General features: G+C 38.5%; 3 protein-coding genes across 3 annotated transcripts; 2 read left to right on the top strand and 1 right to left on the bottom strand.

Annotated features, from left to right (window-relative positions):
- The first annotated feature begins 1,105 nt into the window (after positions 1-1,105).
- Positions 1,106-2,999, top strand: LOC137075975 (zona pellucida sperm-binding protein 3-like). Its single transcript, XM_067444915.1, has 8 exons — positions 1,106-1,721; positions 1,791-1,909; positions 1,993-2,096; positions 2,162-2,339; positions 2,405-2,522; positions 2,590-2,669; positions 2,742-2,830; positions 2,899-2,999. The coding sequence occupies exons 1-8, from the start codon at positions 1,146-1,148 to the stop codon at positions 2,976-2,978; spliced, it is 1,344 nt and encodes a 447-aa protein (XP_067301016.1). The 5' UTR covers positions 1,106-1,145; the 3' UTR covers positions 2,979-2,999.
- Positions 3,000-7,667: 4,668 nt separating this feature from the next.
- LOC137075974 (zona pellucida sperm-binding protein 3-like) lies at positions 7,668-9,546 on the bottom strand. The gene is made up of 8 exons (XM_067444914.1): positions 8,946-9,546; positions 8,758-8,876; positions 8,571-8,674; positions 8,328-8,505; positions 8,145-8,262; positions 7,998-8,077; positions 7,837-7,925; positions 7,668-7,768 (listed from the first exon to the last, which is right to left on the bottom strand). Exons 1-8 carry the CDS (start codon positions 9,519-9,521, stop codon positions 7,689-7,691), a joined length of 1,344 nt encoding a protein of 447 aa, XP_067301015.1. The 5' UTR covers positions 9,522-9,546; the 3' UTR covers positions 7,668-7,688.
- Positions 9,547-12,607: 3,061 nt separating this feature from the next.
- LOC137075973 (zona pellucida sperm-binding protein 3-like) lies at positions 12,608-14,494 on the top strand. Its single transcript, XM_067444913.1, has 8 exons — positions 12,608-13,215; positions 13,285-13,403; positions 13,487-13,590; positions 13,657-13,834; positions 13,900-14,017; positions 14,085-14,164; positions 14,237-14,325; positions 14,394-14,494. Exons 1-8 carry the CDS (start codon positions 12,640-12,642, stop codon positions 14,471-14,473), a joined length of 1,344 nt encoding a protein of 447 aa, XP_067301014.1. The 5' UTR covers positions 12,608-12,639; the 3' UTR covers positions 14,474-14,494.
- The last annotated feature ends 1,318 nt before the right edge of the window (positions 14,495-15,812 follow it).

Genomic DNA, 15,812 nt, shown 5'->3' with positions numbered 1-15,812 from the left:
TACGGACCCTGGGCCCATATTTATCAAACATCTTAGAATTACTCACAAGAACACTGCTAAGAATTGACTTAAGAGTAAAAAAATTCTTGGCTCAAAGCTGCGCTTAAAAGTTAGTTATCAAGCGTCCCAATCATACTTTAAGTATAGTGTAGGACTAAATCTTAAGTGCTAGTCTTAGAGTGGATTTACGACACTTTGCTGTGCCACAAATGGAATTTTGGATGATGTCATTGGCATGAACCAATCACTGAATAGATGTCCTTATTTAAGAATATAAAGATAAATTCACACTGAATGGTGAAATTCCTAAGAGGAGTTTACATTCAATACACATTTGACAATAAAGAGTTTTCAAGAGAATACCTTATAATATACACATTTTAAATGAAAGATAAACATGTTTTCATCCATTTAATAAATTTTTTTAAACTGGTGTGCTGTTAAATGACCTGCCTATATATAGCCTAGATTTTTTTTTAATATATAATCAGCCACCATGGATTCCAAAAGAAAACTGACATGCCAGGAGGAAGAAGCGATCGCTACTGTTTGCTGAATTACTCGAACAGTTTTTTTTTTTTTTTTTTTTTTTTTTTTTTTTTTTTTTATAAAACCCAACATTAACCAGCGCTGAAAAAGATGATGTCTGCTCTGTCCAAATGATACTGTTTGATTAACTATTTGTCGTCAAACATTTCGAACACATTCTCCCTCTATTGAAAGATTTGCGTACGTCTCTGTCTCCTCAGCGCCATCACAAGCCCCTACTGGCAACTCCTAACCACTTGAGAGACCTCTCAAGCTGTCTTAAATAACTGGGAGAGTAAGAGTGATTATTAGCTTTAAGAAATTTGATAACTTGCTTTTATACTTAAGTTTGAAAGTAGGAGTAAATTTCATGAATTCTCAGCACTTAAGACTAAAATAGCACTTTGAGAAGCTTGATAAATACGGGCCCTGGTACTTCATCTTATCCTGAGTAATGAAGAATTAATGATTTTCACCTGTGACATATTGATTGAGTGAATTGGCAGGTGAAGAAAAAAATTAATCTTGTCACGAGAAAGGTGGAGCCATGCTGATTTACATCTGTATAAATTTGGATGGTAGCACCCTAAAGTGTTGTTGAAGCAAGCTTGGCAATAATGGGGTTTTGGCAGGTTGGAGTTGGATTGGTGGTTATTCTTGCTCTTGGATTTTCTGATGCACAATGGAGCGCAAGAGCAGCCCGTAATCGCAGTCCAAGTGAGTTTAGGCCTAGGGCATTAGCTCAAGCTTCGCAACAGGCTGATTCCAGGATGACTGTGGTTTCCAGTAAACCTGTGTTTGTGCCACAAACATTCCCTGCTCAGTTTCCTCTCCAGACACCAGTCAGGACTGACTTTGGAAAGCAATCTCAAGATTTCATGGGCGTTCAATCAAAAGAGCTGTTGCAGGGTCCAGTGGCGAAACTGACGTGGAACTTTCCAAGTCTACCAGAGGAACTGCAGCCACCCGCCGTTCCTTTTGAGTTGCCGCGTCCTGTCCCTGCCAACAGTGTAGCTGCTCAGTGTGGAGAGAATTCAGTATATGTGGAAGTGATGAAGGACTTCTTTGGGACTGGACTCCCACTGGTGTCCTCTGCTTTTACACTGGGAGGCTGCACTGCAACTGGAGAGGATCCTTCTGCTCAAGTTCTCATCTTTGAGTCTGAACTGCATGGATGTGGCAGCACCTCAATGGTAGGGTTTTATTTTGGTGTTACTCACAGAAAATATCCATGATTGTATTCTTTTAACTTTTCTTTTTAGGTGACTGGGGATGAGCTTGTCTATTCGTTCAACATCATCTACACTGCAAAAGCGGTTTATGGTGTTCCTATTCTCAGGAGCAGTAGTGCAGTGGTTGGTATCAAGTGTCATTATCCAAGGTGAGGATTAAATTGGAGTCCTGCTGGATCTGCTGATCCCACTCTTTATGGACATGAGATGACCCCTTGTTTAACTCCTACAGATCACATAATGTGAGCAGTGATGCCTTATTGCCTACTTGGATCCCATATGCCTCAACTAAGGTTGCAGAGGACATCTTTGTCTTCTCCCTCAGGCTCATGACTGGTTGGTGTATCCCATACAGATTTGTAGCAAGCTTGTGAACCTGTGCTAAGACCTCTTTTTTGCAGATGATTGGCTGTTTGAGCGACCTTCTAACCAGTACTTCCTGGGTGACGTGATAAATCTTGAAGCATCAGTGCATTTGTACAGCCATGTTCCCGTCCGTGTGTTTGTGGACAGCTGTGTGGCTACTGCAGTCCCAGATGTCGCTTCTGTCCCCAGATACTCCTTTATTGAGAATAATGGGTAAGAGTCGCTACGTCATGTATACTGGCTTCCAGAAAGGTCTTCTAACTGGGTTCGGTTTACAGGTGTCTGGTTGATGCCAAGCTCACGGGATCCATGTCTCACTTTATGCCTCGGACACAAGGTGATAAGCTGCGGTTTCAATTAGAGGCATTCAGGTTCCAGGAAGCAGACAGTGGACTGGTATGTGTTAGTTCTGCAACTCTTTGTATGCTCTGCTACCATGGTGTACAAACAACTGTCTTTGCAGGTCTACATCACATGTGTTTTGAAGGTGGCTGCAGCAACCTCAAGTTCTGAGCAAAAAGCTTGTTCCTTCTCTGCTAATGGGTATGTTGCCTGCTAGATGGTTGTACAGGTAAACTGGTTGTCATCAACTTACCTGAGGGTGTTTCTTGTCAGTTGGGTGTCCGCAGATGACTCTGACCAGGTGTGTGGCTGCTGTGACTCAACTTGTAGCGTCAGAAGTGGAAGTGATCGGCTGCTTACGGGTATGGACTAACACTAACTTGTTCTTGTCATTCATGGTTTTAGTTCTAACTAATCATTTGTTCCTCAGATCTACGATGGGAAAAAACATCTGTTGGCCCCATCAATGTTAAGGACTATGGCCAAAAAATAACTGGAAATGCCTTGTGATTTAATAAAATATGATCTTAATGTTTGTGTATGTCTTTACTGGCACAATAGTAAACTCATTTATACCGGTTACATGATCTGACTGTTCAAATATGCATCACAATGCCATTTACTTCTGTAACTACTGGCCTGTGTGGGTTCTGATAGTTTGATTCAGTCACTTGTTAGGCCTGTTGCAAGACTAGACTATACAAATATGACCATGGTGTCTGACCATAGAATTCTGAGGAGCAGTTTTGAAGTGTAACGTGTGATTGAGCTGGCTCTTGCCATCTTGGCTGTGTCATTCCTGAGTAACTAAAAATAGGCAAGGAGGTAAACTGTTGGTGGAGCTCAGGTGATCACTAACAGACAAACACCAATCCACCTGTCATGCCCTTAATTATTCTAACCTTTAAGGCTTTAATGTGAGTTATAAAGACTCACTGCCCCCTCACAGTTGTCATGAAGAGCAAAATTAAACATCGCTATAGACTAAAGGCACAACTTATACCAGGCTGTAATTTTTTTTTCTTTCTGTAAAGTTTTGCATTTTTAACATGGGGCTCTGATATTCTGTTCCTGTCTCTAGTGGCCAGTTGATTGACTTGCAGTGTAAGTCACTTCAGTACTGGTGTCGAGAAACTGGGGGAGGTTGTGGCTTGGTCACATTAAAATGCATTCCGACGGCATCACATCCTTTCTAGTGCTCTGTGAAGTCTGGATTTCTGGGGATTCAAGCCAAGCGGCAACACATGACTTGAACTGCAATTCATCAACTGGGCCTGTATTTACCCATATGGAAAAGTTTTGCTAAAAATGTGATTCTAATGTTCCAACAGAATACTGTAAGGATTGTATATGCTGCAGAAACCACACATACAAATTGCACTAATGTATTTTCAATCATATGTCCTACACTGTAAAAAATAAATAAAAAAATGCTGGATTGTGTTAAATACAACCCCTGCAAATCAGATATTACTTTAGAGAATTAATTAGCAGTTAAAATGAATAAAAATGGGTAACTCTAACGTAAAGAAAATATTTCCTTATATATGTGAATGATAAATATAGTAAATTATTTAGCTGCATATTAAAATTACACGAGGAATTGCTGCTTTCAATTTGAAAAATGTGACTATATTTACTTATATATCATGTATGTCATTTTATTTGATGTGCATGTGATATACCCAAAAATATATTGAACAAAATATATTACAAAATAAAAGGAACTGTAATCCGTTACAGTTACTGAGAAAAAATGTGCTATTATATTAGTTATTTATGAAATGTTAATGATTACAAAGGGTTATATATATATATATATATATATATATATATATATATATATATATATATATATATATATATATATATATATACAGCAAAAGTTTTATTTTTATCATTACATTATGGAAAATAAGGAGCTATAATAGAGAAGGACCTATAATATATATATATATATATATATATATATATATATATATACAGTCTTGTTCAAAATAATAGCAGTACAATGTGACTAACCAGAATAATCAAGGTTTTTAGTATATTTTTTATTGCTACGTGGCAAACAAGTTACCAGTAGGTTCAGTAGATTCTCAGAAAACAAATGAGACCCAGCATTCATGATATGCACGCTCTTAAGGCTGTGCAATTGGGCAATTAGTTGAAAGGGGTGTGTTCAAAAAAAATAGCAGTGTCTACCTTTGACTGTACAAACTCAAAACTATTTTGTACAATTTTTTTTTCTGCGATTTAGCAATCCTGTGAATCACTAAACTAATATTTAGTTGTATGACCACAGTTTTTTAAAACTGCTTGACATCTGTGTGGCATGGAGTCAACCAACTTGTGGCACCTCTCAGCTGTTATTCCACTCCATGATTCTTTAACAACATTCCACAATTCATTCACATTTCTTGGTTTTGCTTCAGAAACAGCATTTTTGATATCACCCCACAAGTTCTCAATTGGATTTAGGTCTGGAGATTGGGCTGGCCACTCCATAACATTAATTTTGTTGGTTTGGAACCAAGACTTTGCCCATTTACTAGTGTGTTTTGGGTCATTGTCTTGTTGAAACAACAATTTCAAGGGCATGTCCTCTTCAGCATAGGGCAACATGACCTCTTCAAGTATTTTAACATATGCAAACTGATCCATGATCCCTGGTATGCGATAAATAGGCCCAACACCATAGTAGGAGAAACATGCCCATATCATGATGCTTGCACCTCCATGCTTCACTGTCTTCACTGTGTACTGTGGCTTGAATTCAGAGTTTGGGGTAGTCTCACAAACTGCCTGTGGCCCTTGGGCCCAAAAAGAACAATTTTACTCTCATCAGTCCACAAAATGTTCCTCCATTTCTCTTTAGGCCAGTTGATGTGTTCTTTGGCAAATTGTAACCTCTTCTGCACATGCCTTTTTTTTAACAGAGGGACTTTGCGGGGGATTCTTGAAAATAGATTAGCTTCACACAGACGTCTTCTAACTGTCACAGTACTTACAGGTAACTCCAGACTGTCTTTGATCATCCTGGAGGTGATCATTGGCTGAGCCTTTACCATTCTGGTTATTCTTCTATCCATTTTGATGGTTGTCTTCCGTTTTCTTCCACGTCTCTCTGGTTTTGCTCTCCATTTTAAGGCATTGGAGATCATTTTAGCTGAACAGCCTATCAATTTTTGCACCTCTTTATAGGTTTTCCCCTCTCTAATCAACTTTTTAATCAAAGTACGCTGTTCTTCTGAACAATGTCTTGAACGACCCATTTTCCTCAGCTTTCAAATGCATGTTCAACAAGTGTTGGCTTCATCCTTAAATAGGGGCCACCTGATTCACACCTGTTTCTTCACAAAATTGATGACCTCAGTGATCGAATGCCACACTGCTATTTTTTGAACACACCCCTTTCAACTAATTCAACTAATTGCCCAATTGCACAGCCTTAAGAGCGTGCATATCATGAATGCTGGGTCTCATTTGTTTTCTGAGAATCTACTGAACCTACTGGTAACTTGTTTGCCACGTAGCAATAAAAAAATATACTAAAAACCTTGATTATTCTGGTTAGTCACATTGTACTGCTATTATTTTGAACAAGACTGTATATATATATATTATAGGTCCTTCTAAAAAAATTAGCAATATGTGATAAAAGTTCATTATTTTCCATAATGTAATGATAAAAATAAAACTTCTGCTGTATGCCAAAATCATCTGTATTAAGACAATAAAAGACCTGAAATATTTCAGTTGGTGTGCAATGAATCTAAAATATATGAAAGTTTAATTTTTATCTTTACTTTATGGAAAATAATGAACTTTTATCACATATGCTAATTTTTTGAGAAGGACCTGTATATATATATATATGTAATCTATATATACATATATGTATATATATATATATATATATATATATAACCCTTTGTTATCATTAACATTTCATAGATAACTAATATAATAGCACATTTTTTTCTCAGTAACTGTAACGGATTACAGTTCCTTTTATTTTGTAATATATTTTGTTCAATATATTTTTGGGTATATCACATGCACATCAAATAAAATGACATACATGATATATAAGTAAATATATTCACATTTTTCAAATTGAAAGCAGCAATTCCTCATGTATTTTTAATATGCAGCTAAATAATTTAATATATTTATCATTCACATATATAAGTAAATATTTTCTTTACTTTAGGGTTACCCATTTTTATTCATTTTAACTGCTAATTAATTTTCTAAAGAAATATCTAACTGATTTGCAGGGGTTGTATTTAACACAATCCAGCATTTTTTTTTAACAGTGTAGGACATATGATTGAAAATACATTAGTGCAATTTGTATGTGTGGTTTTTGCGGCACATACAATCCTTACAGTATTCTGTTGGAACATTAGAATCACATTTTTAGCAAAACTTTTCCATATGGGTAAATACAGGCCCAGTTGATGAATTGCAGTTCAAGTCATGTGTTGCCGCTTGGCTTGAATCCCCAGAAATCCAGACCTCACAGAGCAGTAGAAAGGATGTGATGCCGTCGGAATGCATTTTAATATGACCAAGCCACAACCTCCCCCAGTTTCTCGACACCAGTATTGAAGTGACTTACACTGCAAGTCAATCAACTGGCCACTAGAGACAGGAACAGAATATCAGAGCCCCATGTTAAAAATGCACAACTTTACAGAAAGAAAAAAAAATTACAGCCTGGTATAAATTGTGCCTTTAGTCTAGAGCGATGTTTAATTTTTCTCTTCATGACAACTGTGAGGGGGCAGTGAGTCTTTATAACTCACATTAAAGCCTTGAAGTTTAGAATAATTTAGGGCATGACAGGTGGATTGGTGTTTGTCTGTTAGTGATCACCTGAGCTCCACCAACAGTTTACCTCCTTGCCTATTTTTAGTTACTCAGGAATGACACGGCCAAGATGGCAAGAGCCAGCTCAACCACACATTACACTTCAAAACTGCTCCTCAGAATTCTATGGTCAGACACCATGTTCATATTTTTATAGTCTAGTCTTGCAACAGGCCTAACACAAGTGACTGAATCAAACGATCAGAACCCACACAGGCCAGTAGTTACAGAAGTAAATGGCATTGTGATGCATATTTGAACAGTCAGATCATGAAACCGGTATAAATGAGTTTACTATTGTGCAAGTAAAGACATACACAAACATTAAGATCATATTTTATTAAATCACAAGGCATTTCCAGTTATTTTTTGGCCATAGTCCTTAACATTGATGGGGCCAACAGATGTTTTTTCCCATCGTAGATCTGAGGAACAAATGATTAGTTAGAACTAAAGCCATGAATGACAAGAACAAGTTAGTGTTAGTCCATACCCGTAAGCAGCCGATCACTTCCACTTCTGACGCTACAAGTTGAGTCACAGCAGCCGCACACCTGGTCTGAGTCATCTGCGGACACCCAACTAACAAGAAACTCCCTCAGGTAAGTTGATGACAACCAGTTTACCTGTACAACCATCTAGCAGGCAACATACCCATTAGCAGAGAAGGAACAAGCTTTTTGCTCAGAACTTGAGGTTGCTGCAGCCACCTTCAAAACACATGTGATGTAGACCTGCAAAGACAGTTGTTTGTACACCATGGTAGCAGATCATACAAAGAGTTGCACAACTAACACATACCAGTCCACTGTCTGCTTGCTGGAACCTGAATGCCTCTAATTGAAACCGCAGCTTATCACCTTGAGTCCGAGGCATAAAGTGAGACATGGATCCCGTGAGCTTCGCGTCAACCAGGCACCTGTAAACCGAACCCAGTTAGAAGACCTTTCTGGAAGCCAGTATACATGACGTAGCGACTCTTACCCATTATTCTCAATAAAGGAGTATCTGGGGACAGAAGCGACATCTGGGACTGCAGTAGCCACACAGCTGTCCACAAACACACGGACGGGAACATGGCTGTACAAATGCACTGATGCTTCAAGATTTATCACGTCACCCAGGAAGTACTGGTTAGAAGGTCGCTCAAACAGCCAATCATCTGCAAAAAAGAGGTCTTAGCACAGGTTCTCAAGCTTGCTAGAAATCTGTATGGAATACACCAACCAGTCATGAGCCTGAGGGAGAAGACAAAGATGTCCTCTGCAACCTTAGTTGAGGCATATGGGATCCAAGTAGGCAATAAGGCGTCACTGCTCACATTATGTGCTCTGTAGGAGTTAAACAAGGGGTCATCTCATGTCCATAAAGAGTGGGATCAGCAGATCCAGCAGGACTCTAATTTAATCCTCACCTTGGATAATGACACTTGATACCAACCACTGCACTACTGCTCCTGAGAATAGGAACACCATAAACCGCTTTTGCGGTGTAGATGATGTTGAACGAATAGACAAGCTCATCCCCAGTCACCTAAAAAGAAAAGTTAAAAGAATACAATCATGGATATTTTCTGTGAGTAACACCAAAATAAAACCCTACCATTGAGGTGCTGCCACATCCATGCAGTTCAGACTCAAAGATGAGAACTTGAGCAGAAGGATCCTCTCCAGTTGCAGTGCAGCTTCCCAGTGTAAAAGCAGAGGACACCAGTGGGAGTCCAGTCCCAAAGAAGTCCTTCATCACTTCCACATATACTGAATTCTCTCCACACTGAGCAGCTACACTGTTGGCAGGGACAGGACGTGGCAACTCAAAAGGAACAGCGGGTGGCTGCGGTTCCTCTGGTAGACTTGGAAAGCTCCACGTCAGTTTCGCCACTGGACCCTGCAACAGCTCTTTTGATTGAACGCCAATGAAATCTTGAGATTGCTTTCCAAAGTCAGTCCTGACTGGTGTCTGGAGAGGAAACTGAGCAGGGAAGGTTTGTGACACAAACACAGGTTTACTGGAAACCACAGTCATCCTGGAATCAGCCTGTTGCGAAGCTTGAGCTAATGCCCTAGGCCTAAACTCACTTGGACTGCGATTACGGGCTGTTCTTGCGCTCCATTGTGCATCAGAAAATCCAAGAGCAAGAATAACCACCAATCCAAATCCAACCTGCCAAAACCCCATTATTGCCAAGCTTGCTTCAACAACACTTTAGGGTGCTACCATCCAAATTTATACAGATGTAAATCAGCATGGCTCCACCTTTCTCGTGACAAGAATAATTTTTTTCTGCACCTGCCAATTCATTCAATCAATATGTCACAGGTGAAAATCATTAATTCTTCATTACTTAGGGCCCGTATTTATCAAGCTTCTCAAAGTGCTATTTTAGTCTTAAGCCGGGCATACACTGTGTGATTTTCGTCCAATTTCGAGCCGAATTCTGACTCGTGCGACTCTTTTTTGGGTCGGGCCGATTTTCAGGTTTATCGTGCGTCGTTTGTCGCGAGGTGTTCCTGCAGTTTACAGGGGGAAACGAGGGGTGACAAACCTCTCACGATCGGGAATCGGATGGTCGGATGAATTTCTGGCGTGTCAGAAATTCTGCTCGCCCCTCGTGAGGTTATCGCACAGTTGAAGCAAAGCCACGAACTGATTGCCCTATTTCCCCTTACTGTGCATGCGCGAAAGCAGAAGTTCAACCATTTAATTTTTAAAAGCATTAAGGAAGAAAATGAAAAGAGGGAGATCTTTAATTATGTAGGCAGCTATCAAATAGCAGAAATTAATTAAACTGTTGTGCCTCCAGTTTGTGTTGTATATATCCAGTGCATATTATTAATTTAGCTAATTGATCATTATTTTTTTTTAATATTAATTAAAATTGAACCTTCTCCATCTTGACACAATGTCATGTTGCAATGTGTTCTTTTTCTTCATGAACTCGAGTCAGTGGATATCACGCAATGCGCAGTTTAAACGCAGTCTCAAACCCAGTCAATTATTCACTACAGAAAGTGAAAGTAAAATCTGACAAGCTTTCGGCGCATATTCTCAGACAACAAGAGATAAATGTAATTCAACATACTGATAACATAGCCTATTGCCTTATTTTCTTTCTTATTTATTTTCCTAATATCTCTATTTTGGTCCATATTGTGAGAAAAAATAGAATAGAAGTAGGCCCATTTTGTGTTAAACAAGTTGTTTTTAGATAAATCTGCTCTTACTTTTCATTGAGACGGACATTATTATTGCAGTGTTCTGACATTAAATCATATAATTAGACCTATAATTCCTTGTTTAATCGGGCTAAATGTTTTTAAATAGTGAGGAGTAATCTATCTATTATTTTATTATGCAGTGTGTCGATTATGCATTATTGTTGGGGGAGGGGGCAAATTAATGTAATATCAATTTAATAATAAAAGTAGGCCTACTCTAATAATAATAATAATTTTATACATAAATTCGAAATACTCTTGATATCAATAGCTGATGCATTTACCTCTCTATAATACATAATGGTCTATCGTCGCCACGGGGGTTTTATTGCGCATTTTTCACCCGTACAGTGTGAGCAGTCAAGACGCGCTCGACGGTCGGACTGCACAGTGAGAGCACATCAATCGTGAGCTTTGGCTTTGCATCGCATGCGATCTACTCGTACAGTGTGAGTAGGTAACCTTGCTGAAAACCCATAGAAATCGCACAGTGTATGCCCAGCTTTAAGTGCTGAGAATTCATGACATTTACTCCTACTTTCAAACTTCAGTATAAAAGCAAGTTATCAAATTTCTTAAAGCTAAGAATCACTCTTACTCTCCCAGTTATTTAAGACAGCTCAAGAGGTCTCTCAAGTGGTTAGGAGTTGCCAGTAGGGGCTTGTGATGGCACTGAGGAGACAGAGACGTGCACAAATCTTTCAATAGAAGGAGAATGTGTTCGAAAGGTTTGACGACAAATAGTTCATCAAACAGTATCGTTTAGACAGAGCAGACATCATCTTTTTCAGCGCTGGTTAATGTTGGGTTTTATAAAAAATAAAATAATAAAATAAAAACACTGTTCGAGTAATTCAGCAAGCAGTAGCGATCGTTTCTCTCCTGCCATGTCGGTTTTCTTTTGGAATCCATGGTGGCTGATTATATATATAAAAAAATCTAGGCTATATATAGGCAATTTAACAACAAACCAGTTAAAAAAAAAAATACATGGATGAAAACATGTTTATCTTTCATTTAAAATGTGTATATTATAATGTATTCTCTTGAAAACTCTTTATTGTCAAATGTGTATTGAATGTAAACTCCTCTTAGGAATTTCACCATTCAATGTGAATTTATCTTTATATTCTTAAATAAGGACATCTATTCAGTGATTGGTTCATGCCTATGACATCATCCAAAATTCCATTTGTGGCACAGCAAAGTGTCGTAAATCCACTCTAAGACTAGCACTTAAGATTTAGTCCTACACTTTACTGAAAGTATGATTGGGACGCTTGATAACTAACTTTTAAGCGCAGCTTTGAGCCAAGAATTTTTTTACTCTTAAGTCAATTCTTAGCAGTGTTCTTGTGAGTAATTCTAAGATGTTTGATAAATACGGGCCCAGGTACTTCATCTTATCCAAATGATTCCAAAAGAAAACCGACATGGCAGGAGAGAGAAACGATCGCTACTGCTTGCTGAATTACTCGAACAGTGTTTTTTTTTTTTTTTTTTTATTTTATAAAACACAACATTAACCAGTGCTGAAAAAGATGATGTCTGCTCTGTCTAAACGATACTGTTTGATGAACTATTTGTCGTCAAACATTTAGAACACATTCTCCCTCTATTGAAAGATTTGCGCATGTCTCTGTCTCCATAGCGCCATCACAAGCCCCTACTGGCAACTCCTAACCACTTGAGAGACCTCTCGAGCTGTCTTAAATAATTGGGAGAGTAAGAGTGATTCTTAGCTTTAAGAAATTTGATAACTTGCTTTTATACTTAAGTTTGAAAGTAGGAGTAAATGTCATGTATTCTCAGCACTTAAGACAAAAATAGCACTTTGAGAAGCTTGATAAATACGGGCCCTGGGCAATTTATCTGGTACTTCATCTTATCCTGGTACTTCATCTTATCCTGAGTAATGAAGAATTAATGATTTTCACCTGTGACATATTGATTGAGTGAATTGGCAGGTGAAGAAAAAAAATTTTCTTGTCAGGAGAAAGGTGGAGCCATGCTGATTTACATCTGTATAAATTTGGATGGTAGCACCCTAAAGTGTTGTTGAAGCAAGCTTGGCAATAATGGGGTTTTGGCAGGTTGGAGTTGGATTGGTGGTTATTCTTGCGCTTGGATTTTCTGATGCACAATGGAGCGCAAGAGCAGACCGTAATCGCAGTCCAAGTGAGTTTAGGCCTAGGGCATTAGCTCAAGCTTCGCAACAGGCTGATTCCAGGATGACTGTGGTTTCCAGTAAACCTGTGTTTGTGCCACAAACATTCCCTGCTCAGTTTCCTCTCCAGACACCAGTCAGGACTGACTTTGGAAAGCAATCTCAAGATTTCATGGGCGTTCAATCAAAAGAGCTGTTGCAGGGTCCAGTGGTGAAACTGACGTGGAGCTTTCCAAGTCTACCAGAGGAACCGCAGCCACCCGCCATTCCTTTTGAGTTGCCGCGTCCTGTCCCTGCCAACAGTGTAGCTGCTCAGTGTGGAGAGAATTCAGTATATGTGGAAGTGATGAAGGACTTCTTTGGGACTGGACTCCCACTGGTGTCCTCTGCTTTTACACTGGGAAGCTGCACTGCAACTGGAGAGGATCCTTCTGCTCAAGTTCTCATCTTTGAGTCTGAACTGCATGGATGTGGCAGCACCTCAATGGTAGGTTTTTATTTTGGTGTTACTCACAGAAAATATCCATGATTGTATTCTTTTAACTTTTCTTTTTAGGTGACTGGGGATGAGCTTGTCTATTCGTTCAACATCATCTACACCGCAAAAGCGGTTTATGGTGTTCCTATTCTCAGGAGCAGTAGTGCAGTGGTTGGTATCAAGTGTCATTATCCAAGGTGAGGATTAAATTGGAGTCCTGCTGGATCTGCTGATCCCACTCTTTATGGACATGAGATGACCCCTTGTTTAACTCTTACAGAGCACATAATGTGAGCAGTGACGCCTTATTACCTACTTGGATCCCATATGCCTCAACTAAGGTTGCAGAGGACATCTTTGTCTTCTCCCTCAGGCTCATGACTGGTTGGTGTATCCCATACAGATTTGTAGCAAGCTTGTGAACCTGTGCTAAGACCCTTTTTTTTGCAGATGATTGGCTGTTTGAGCGACCTTCTAACCAGTACTTCCTGGGTGACGTGATAAATCTTGAAGCATCAGTGCATTTGTACAGCCATGTTCCCGTCCGTGTGTTTGTGGACAGCTGTGTGGCTACTGCAGTCCCAGATGTCGCTTCTGTCCCCAGATACTCCTTTATTGAGAATAATGGGTAAGAGTCGTTACGTCATGTATACTGGCTTCCAGAAAGGTCTTCTAACTGGGTTCGGTTTACAGGTGTCTGGTTGATGCCAAGCTCACGGGATCCATGTCTCACTTTATGCCTCGGACTCAAGGTGATAAGCTGCGGTTTCAATTAGAGGCATTCAGGTTCCAGGAAGCAGACAGTGGACTGGTATGTGTTAGTTGTGCAACTCTTTGTATGATCTGCTACCATGGTGTACAAACAACTGTCTTTGCAGGTCTACATCACATGTGTTTTGAAGGTGGCTGCAGCAACCTCAAGTTCTGAGCAAAAAGCTTGTTCCTTCTCTGCTAATGGGTATGTTGCCTGCTAGATGGTTGTACAGGTAAACTGGTTGTCATCAACTTACCTGAGGGTGTTTCTTGTCAGTTGGGTGTCCGCAGATGACTCTGACCAGGTGTGCGGCTGCTGTGACTCAACTTGTAGCGTCAGAAGTGGAAGTGATCGGCTGCTTACGGGTATGGACTAACACTAACTTGTTCTTGTCATTCATGGTTTTAGTTCTAACTAATCATTTGTTCCTCAGATCTACGATGGGAAAAAACATCTGTTGGCCCCATCAATGTTAAGGACTATGGCCAAAAAATAACTGGAAATGCCTTGTGATTTAATAAAATATGATCTTAATGTTTGTGTATGTCTTTACTGGCACAATAGTAAACTCATTTATACCGGTTACATGATCTGACTGTTCAAATATGCATCACAATGCCATTTACTTCTGTAACTACTGGCCTGTGTGGGTTCTGATAGTTTGATTCAGTCACTTGTGTTAGGCCTGTTGCAAGACTAGACTATAAAAATCTTAACATGGTGTCTGACCATAGAATTCTGAGGAGCAGTTTTGAAGTGCTGGCTCTTGCCATCTTGGCCGTGTCATTCCTGAGTAACTAAAAATAGGCAAGGAGGTAAACTGTTGGTGGCGCTCATGTGATCACTAACAGACAAACACCAATCCACCTGTCATGCCCTTAATTATTCTAAACTTCAAGGCTTTAATGTCAAGCGGCAACACATGACTTGAACTGCAATTCATCAACTAGGCCTGTATTTACCCATATGGAAAAGTTTTGCTAAAAATGTGATTCTAATGTTCTAACAGAATACTGTAAGGATTGTATATGCTGCAAAAACCACACATACAAATTGCACTAATGTATTTTCAATCATATGTCCTACACTGTAAAAAATAAATAAAAAAATGCTGGATTGTGTTAAATACAACCCCTGCAAATCAGATATTACTTTAGAAAATTAATTAGCAGTTAAAATGAATAAAAATGGGTAACCCTAACGTAAAGAAAATAGTTCCTTATATAAGTGAATGATAAATATATTAAACTATTTAGCTGCATATTAAAAATACATGAGGAATTGCTGCTTTCAATTTGAAAAATGTGACTATACTTATGTCATTTTATTTGACGTGCATGTGATATACACAAAAATATATTGAAAAAAATATTACAAAATAAAAGGAACTGTAATCCGTTACAGTAACTGAGAAAAAATGTGCTATTATATTAGTTATTTACGAAATGTTAATGATTACAAAGGGTTATATATATATATATATACAGCAAAAGTTTTATTTTTATCATTACATTATGGAAAATAAGGAGCTATAATAGAGAAGGACCTATAATATATATATATATATATATATATATATATATATATATATATATATAAAATTATAGGTCCTTCTAAAAAAATTAGCAATATGTGATAAAAGTTCATTATTTTCCATAATGTAATGATAAAAATAAAACTTTTGCTGTATGCCAAAATCATCCGTATTAAGACAATAAAAGACCTGAAATATTTCAGTTGGTGTGCAATGAATCTAAAATATATGAAAGTTTAATTTTTATCTCTACATTATGGAAAATAATGAACTTGTATCACATATGCTAATTTTTTGAGAAGGACCTATATATATATA

Source organism: Pseudorasbora parva, chromosome 5 (genome assembly GCF_024679245.1).
Source record: "Pseudorasbora parva isolate DD20220531a chromosome 5, ASM2467924v1, whole genome shotgun sequence".
Classification (NCBI taxonomy): domain Eukaryota; kingdom Metazoa; phylum Chordata; class Actinopteri; order Cypriniformes; family Gobionidae; genus Pseudorasbora; species Pseudorasbora parva.
Note: the sequence above shows the minus strand (reverse complement) of the source record. Positions and strands in the feature narration are given on the sequence as shown.

Excerpts from the sequence above, each read along its gene's own strand:
- LOC137075975 (XM_067444915.1), top strand. The coding sequence starts at position 1,146 with ATGGGGTTTTGGCAGGTTGGAGTTGGATTGGTGGTTATTCTTGCTCTT. Across the intron at positions 2,097-2,161 it reads CTCCCTCAGGCTCATGACTG|ATGATTGGCTGTTTGAGCGA; the intron begins GTTGGTGTATCC and ends TCTTTTTTGCAG. Across the intron at positions 2,831-2,898 it reads AAGTGATCGGCTGCTTACGG|ATCTACGATGGGAAAAAACA; the intron begins GTATGGACTAAC and ends TTTGTTCCTCAG.
- LOC137075974 (XM_067444914.1), bottom strand. The coding sequence starts at position 9,521 with ATGGGGTTTTGGCAGGTTGGATTTGGATTGGTGGTTATTCTTGCTCTT. Across the intron at positions 8,506-8,570 it reads CTCCCTCAGGCTCATGACTG|ATGATTGGCTGTTTGAGCGA; the intron begins GTTGGTGTATTC and ends TCTTTTTTGCAG. Across the intron at positions 7,769-7,836 it reads AAGTGATCGGCTGCTTACGG|ATCTACGATGGGAAAAAACA; the intron begins GTATGGACTAAC and ends TTTGTTCCTCAG.
- LOC137075973 (XM_067444913.1), top strand. The coding sequence starts at position 12,640 with ATGGGGTTTTGGCAGGTTGGAGTTGGATTGGTGGTTATTCTTGCGCTT. Across the intron at positions 13,404-13,486 it reads ATCAAGTGTCATTATCCAAG|AGCACATAATGTGAGCAGTG; the intron begins GTGAGGATTAAA and ends TAACTCTTACAG. Across the intron at positions 13,835-13,899 it reads TCCTTTATTGAGAATAATGG|GTGTCTGGTTGATGCCAAGC; the intron begins GTAAGAGTCGTT and ends TTCGGTTTACAG.